The sequence below is a fragment of the Diprion similis genome, chromosome 5 (genome assembly GCF_021155765.1).
Source record: "Diprion similis isolate iyDipSimi1 chromosome 5, iyDipSimi1.1, whole genome shotgun sequence".
NCBI lineage: Eukaryota > Metazoa > Arthropoda > Insecta > Hymenoptera > Diprionidae > Diprion > Diprion similis.
The window spans coordinates 2,893,407-2,899,661 of record NC_060109.1 but is presented as its reverse complement, the minus strand read 5'-3'; the positions used below and the strand labels follow the sequence as shown (position 1 = coordinate 2,899,661).

Genomic DNA, 6,255 nt, shown 5'->3' with positions numbered 1-6,255 from the left:
AATCGCTTGTAGGTAATTGTAAGTGACTTTGCGTCGTTTGTAAGTCAATAGCTCAGTCGTTAATTCGTCTAGGGAGTTCTTGTGTGGTCGGGTGATTGTGAATTATTTCTCGAGGTTTGTAAGTCCATGGACTGAATTATTGACTTACAAACGACGCTGTCAGTCACAATTATCTGCGAACGACCTACAAACATCTCCAATGCATTAGCATATAAATGACTTCTTCTAACCCAAAATCCCAAAAATTCGATCCAAATAACAAATTCGTCAAGCAAGTTTTCTTTCGAACAAAAATTATCCTTTTTTGTTACAATTGTCTTCAATTCTTGAGTGCAAATATAATACAATATGTTATTATGTATTATATTGAAATATACATAACATATTGTATACGATGTACAATAATATTTATATACGTAATTGTCGTACATAATATATACTATAATGAAGGTAACACTTTTCAAAATTTCATACAAAATTTTAATTAGGTGCGTATCATTGATGCGGGCACTAAATTTACCATGCTACGCTTCTGGCCTAGAAAGAGAGAGATACTCATGTTACTCTTTCTCGCTCTGTCTTTCCACTTTACGGCCAGAAGGCTCCCTCTATGTACTACATTCTCTAAGATCCGATTGCAAATTCTGTTAATAGCGACTGAACCACGGACTTACAAACGTCGAGAAGTAACTCACAATCATCCGACGCGTCTCCCGAACTCCCTAGATGAATTTGTTTCATCAATAACGACTGAGCTATCGACTTAAAAATGATGCAGAGTCACTTACAATCACCTACAAACGACATGAATATATATATATAATATATCACATGAATTCCCTAGCTAAATTTCTTTTATTTAACAACGATTGAACTATTGACTTACAAACGGCGGGAAACCACCTACAAACGACCTACAAACGATTAAAAAAAGAATCAACTCATTCGGTTGTTGGCAGTCGGATGTTACACAGCACTGCCGTACACCTTAGAGCATTTGAAGATGATCTCCAGGTTCATAGATGGAGCGGCAATAGGGAAGGTCTCGACCTAATTAAGATCAAAGAGTATATGATCTTACTCATGTTTATGTTGTCCATGGTAAAATTACGACGTGAGATTTCCCGAGGAAATTTCTTGTGCATGTTGCACGTTTTCCGCTAGAATTATAACTACAACTTGTATTTACAATTTTTAAATTAGCAGAAAATGACGTCAGATGTAACGTACTAAAAAGTTTTCTGTAACTACCACAAAAAATAAGTTCAAATTAACAGCATAAAATAAAATAAAAGTATGAAAACCGAAGTCTAATTCATCATACACTCTTCAATAAACGACACATTTATACAATTCAATATAATACTTGATAAATTCTTGACACATGAAGTCTGGGTAAAAATCTTTCGTATTCAATCATTGTCACTTCGAAAAACGAATCATGTTGACCCCACGATTTGAACTGACACAAACAGCAGATGAAGTTACTGTAACTGTTCATGCTCCGTATGCAAATATTAAAGACACAGAAGTCTATGTCGAAGATTATGACTTCAGATTTTACTCTGCCCCTTATTATCTCAGGTATATAGAAAAATATGTGATTGATTTACTTTCATGTTGCCTTTACATTGAACAATTTTTTTAGATTTTATTTTTCCCATTTTGATAGAATATATTTACGGAGATACTCTTTAATTAACTTTCAGATTGAATCTTCCTGGTAAAATAGTTGAGAATGATTCGTCTTCCGGATCATACGATGCTGAAAAAGGTGACTTTACATTACGGTTCTCCAAAGTCAATAAAGGAGAAGAATTTCAGAACCTGGATATGATCACCACACTGCTTGCTCCACCGAAAAAAAGAATCCCGGCTGTCCCGACGATAGAAGTTATAAGTAAGATGGTGATAAAGTTGCTAAAAAAGTATTCAATGTTCAAACATATATTTAAAAGGTCAAAGTCTGCAATATTCGCATCCTGATATAAAAAATAAGTCATTATATTGCAATGACAAGAAAAATTTGTAAGAATTGCAGCTGTCAATTGAATATACTTTGCTGCATTTGATACTTACTTTACAGATTATACTCCAAAATTCTCATTTCTTTCTGACAATCCTCCATCACATAGATATTCTTAATTCTAATCTTGTTACTATTTAAACAATGACGATATAAAACATTATTCCAAATTCGATTATCGAAATGTCACAAGCTGAGAAAGATTGCAATTTTATTAAGTTTAAATGGAACTGCATGAACTGCCTATTTATCACAAAAAACTTATGGTACAATATTATGATTTATGGAATGATCACGCATCAATGACCTGGAATCAGTTCAATTTTGCGAAATGATGCCAGACTTGTTTTTAACTTAGTTGTGTCCTATGAGTGTATTATATTTTATATGTTATTTATATTTAGTTTTGTTTTTGTTTATCTATTTATTCATACCTCAACGGGTTGATACCCTTTTACATAGTATAAAGATAACGAGAAAAAAAGCATATTAATATTGTATTATCATATTGCATATCATTATTTATATGCTTAGTTCTTTTGAAATTTGATACATTAAGCCTGTATTTACTAATGACTTCAATTCCAGAATATATTAAAAAAGCATACAATGTTTGAGGCTTACCACGTATATATTGCTTATTTTCCAGGCAATCCTGTTGTTAGTTTAGCAGAGGAGAAAAATGATGAATTACAAAGCAACGAAGTGAAGTGCGACAGCGAAGAAGCGACGGTCGATGGTGCGGACAAAGACGGAGATGAATGGTTTGTGCCTCAAAATCTTAATCAAGAAAATATACAGTCTTCTATTCAACCTTCCACCTACGGTTTCGGGGGCAAGGTTTCCCGTGCTCTGGCATCGTTCGAGGTTTGTTAGTCATGTTTTAAAACTGTTTATGTTTGTTTGCACATTTCAAGAATTCTTTGAGCCAAGAAACATTGGCTTAGCAGTGTTGTATCCCATCTATTTTCTAGCAGCACGATTAGTATTCCTGTAAAACTTCATGCTAAGAATTCATTTATATTTGAGTTTGTCATGTTATTCAATTTTTAGGTATGACAAGTAATTTTTTGATATTGATTTCTTTTCTTATCCAAATAATCACGTATTATTTTACCATCGCAGTACTTTGCAAGATCAATTATAATTACGGATACATGCTTGTTAATACAAATTTATGCTTGTGTTGTTAGGAAGTTCTTTCACTAAAATTTAGCATCACGTTTCGCGTTTAAACTTTCAAAGTACATGCATTATTAATAAAGACAAAATTTCTACAGTTTCCAATTAACATTCGCCATTTTTCACTTTCAGTTGCCTTGTATACAGCAAACAGTGTGTCTTTCAATCCTTGTAAAGACCTAAGTTTACAGGGGATCTCAAATGATCTCACAGAAGAAAAAGTCAAGAAGTACTGCGATTGTTAAAATACTTTGTATGTTTTGGCTTTATTGATAGATTTCTTACGGAATGAACTTTGGTAGGTCGGTTATTTAGTTTTTTTGGTTCTCCATTCAATAGACAATTCACAAAAGCAATAAAAGTAGTTGAAAACAAGTCAGATGCTGAGCATAATTGTGAGTTTTCGACTACCAAACGTAGTGATCAGTTTTCAATCGGGACATCGTTTATTATAATTTTTTTGATTTCAGTCAGGGTGGACAGGTGAAATAATAGATCTGCCAGCACCCGATGCCACACCTCCCATCGAGCGTGCATGTTTAAGGCAAAAGCATGAATTGGAACAGTTCAGTGAAGAACATTATATGGCTGATTTAATTCAGGAAGAGTACATCAGACCGTACATTGATTTCAAGGCAGAATGGGAGAGCTTGAAAAGCACAGAAATCACGCTTACGGATATAGAAAAAGATTTACTGAAAGAACTACCGAACAAAGAGTATTTGTTGGATAGCAAAGAAGTAGAAAAAGTCTCTTTTGGCTTAGTTGACATTTTATTTGCCAGTTGTTACAATCATAGGACAACCATGGGAGAAAATACAGTAGAAAGTGGATGGACGATAAATAAATTGAGTTCTACGCTTTGCTGGTTTCAGGCAAGTTACAATTGGTATTAATTGATGAAGTAAACTTGAGAGAAAATCGGAAATTTAAGTATTCGAAAGTTTCCAATTTTGTAATGATGTTTCATGTAGATTCTTACATAAATGTAATTTCCCAATGTTATAGGAGTTCAATAATCTGGAAGAGGTTGTTACTGCTTGTGTGCGGAGATCTTTGTGTTACCCATTGTACAGAAACTGGGAGCTATCTGTAAAAGTATTTGACGATGTTAAAATAGTTCTAACTTTAGGTTTGTAGAAATATTTGTGAATAGTCCGTTTGTGAAATAATTTCAAATCTTAACGATTGGTTCTCAGTTTGCTGACGTGAAATTACGCTTCTTATCTTCAGGAAAGAAATTTGTAGTGAAACGTTTGTGTGAAATACACGAGCTCTTCAACAATTCCTACGAACCACGATACATCCTGAATCAGTTGTATATAAAGGACTACTTGATTTGGTTGCAGCAAACACCATTCTCTTTAATTGAATCTCTCAGTGCATCGTTGAGTACGGTAATTCCTGATTGTCAATTAAAAAAAATTTCGTGATTCTCTAAGTTTCCATCCCATTTATTCACATACTCACTTTTACTTTGTTGCTCTGGTTCCAGATACATCCAAACAAAGTCGAAATGGGCTTGGACCTTGTTGAATTAGAAGCAGCTGCTTTCTCTGTTCGAGATGAAGACCTAGTTATAGAAAATGCAATTCATGAAATGGTCGACGAAGTAGACAACTTGGCATTAAACGAAAAGAACGATGAGAAGTAAGTTGATTATCTTTGGAATGCTAATGTTTTAGGAACAGATCACGATTCGATAATTATGTATCGTACTTGTATACAATCCATGTAGTTAGATCGATGATTTTAATGTTTCTTCAGTAGAAGTTGCGAGGTAAATTGTTTCCAGCTGTGTAAACAATTAGATTGTTCTACTCAATTTATTTCTGGCCCGTATTAACTTACCAACACATTTATCTTACTGTCATAGATTTTGGTCCAATTCTCTGTCCTCAAATTAATTCAAGCAGTCTAATATAGACATGTATAATTTTTTATTTGATGAGCGCTGTCAAGTTTGCTAATTATGTAGATATATTCAAATTGTATGGGGCGAAAATTGTTTCAGTTGATATTGAAAGTCTCATATTAAAGTTAGAATTATAATATATAGAACCTAATTGCCACGATAATTTAATCTATTTTTAAAGGCCTAAATTCACGTACACCATGGAGAGCAAAAAGTTCTTAGACTATTTGTAAGTTTTACAAAATATGGTAAAAATTTAATTGAAAAGAGTTTTCATTTTGATTTTTAATAATACTAATTATTTTTGAAAGACTGTTTAATCAAAGACTAAACGTTTTTGTATATATGATTCCTTGTGAATAGATGATGGACTACAAAAAAAAAAGATACTTAACTCCATCACTAGTAACTAAATTTTTTCTATAACAATTTACGGCTACTTTCAATACAGTTTTTTTTAACTATCCTTTACATGTTGTTTAGAGTGTTTTCTTTTCCTCGGCGAATATTTTCTGTTCTCTGTCACGTTATGCTTATCATTGTTCCTGATATTTCTATTACGGCCTTTGAGTTTTTTTTTTGGGAAGTTAAAGCATTTCACCTTAGACAATTATTATATTCGTTTGGTTATGCATTTTTTCGCCTTACAGCTCTTCTTTCATAACTTCTCTGTAAAAGCCACTGTTAAAAGTGAATTATAAAACATGAGTGCGTGTATGTGGAATGTTAGTAATTAACTAATTGGAGAGAACTAACGAATTTACGGTATTATTGATCATTGAACTTATATAATTTGATTATTTTATTATATTCGATCATTTTAGATTGCGGAGAGGAAGTTCAAGCTCGTCGGATAGCAGCGACACTGATTCTGATACAGAATCTGACAGTAGCAGTTCATCAAGCACAAGTACTGAGGAAAGTCTCGATTCCGACGACACAAGCGAAGTAGAATGATTTTCAAGTAAACCTGATAGTTTTATCTATTAGTTCGACAATGAAAACAAAATCGATCAATTTTTGTATTAATCAGGAAAAAAAAAGATCTACGTACTGCAAGTGATATATGTAATATGTATAATAGTATATATCGGAATCATAGGATATATAATATAAGGACGGATATTTTTTA

General features: G+C 32.9%; 1 protein-coding gene across 2 annotated transcripts; it reads left to right on the top strand.

The window, feature by feature from the left end:
- Window positions 1-1,270: 1,270 nt before the first annotated feature.
- Window positions 1,271-6,211, top strand: LOC124406364 (protein SHQ1 homolog). 2 transcript variants are annotated; one of them, XM_046881762.1, is made up of 9 exons: window positions 1,271-1,584; window positions 1,710-1,900; window positions 2,676-2,893; window positions 3,679-4,083; window positions 4,217-4,340; window positions 4,442-4,605; window positions 4,704-4,858; window positions 5,305-5,352; window positions 5,948-6,211. In XM_046881762.1, exons 1-9 carry the CDS (start codon window positions 1,442-1,444, stop codon window positions 6,078-6,080), a joined length of 1,581 nt encoding a protein of 526 aa, XP_046737718.1. In that variant the 5' UTR covers window positions 1,271-1,441; the 3' UTR covers window positions 6,081-6,211. The 2 variants fall into 2 exon arrangements, with proteins under 2 accessions (XP_046737718.1, XP_046737719.1); XM_046881763.1 differs by lacking the exon at window positions 5,305-5,352 and having other exon boundaries at window positions 1,273-1,584.
- The last annotated feature ends 44 nt before the right edge of the window (window positions 6,212-6,255 follow it).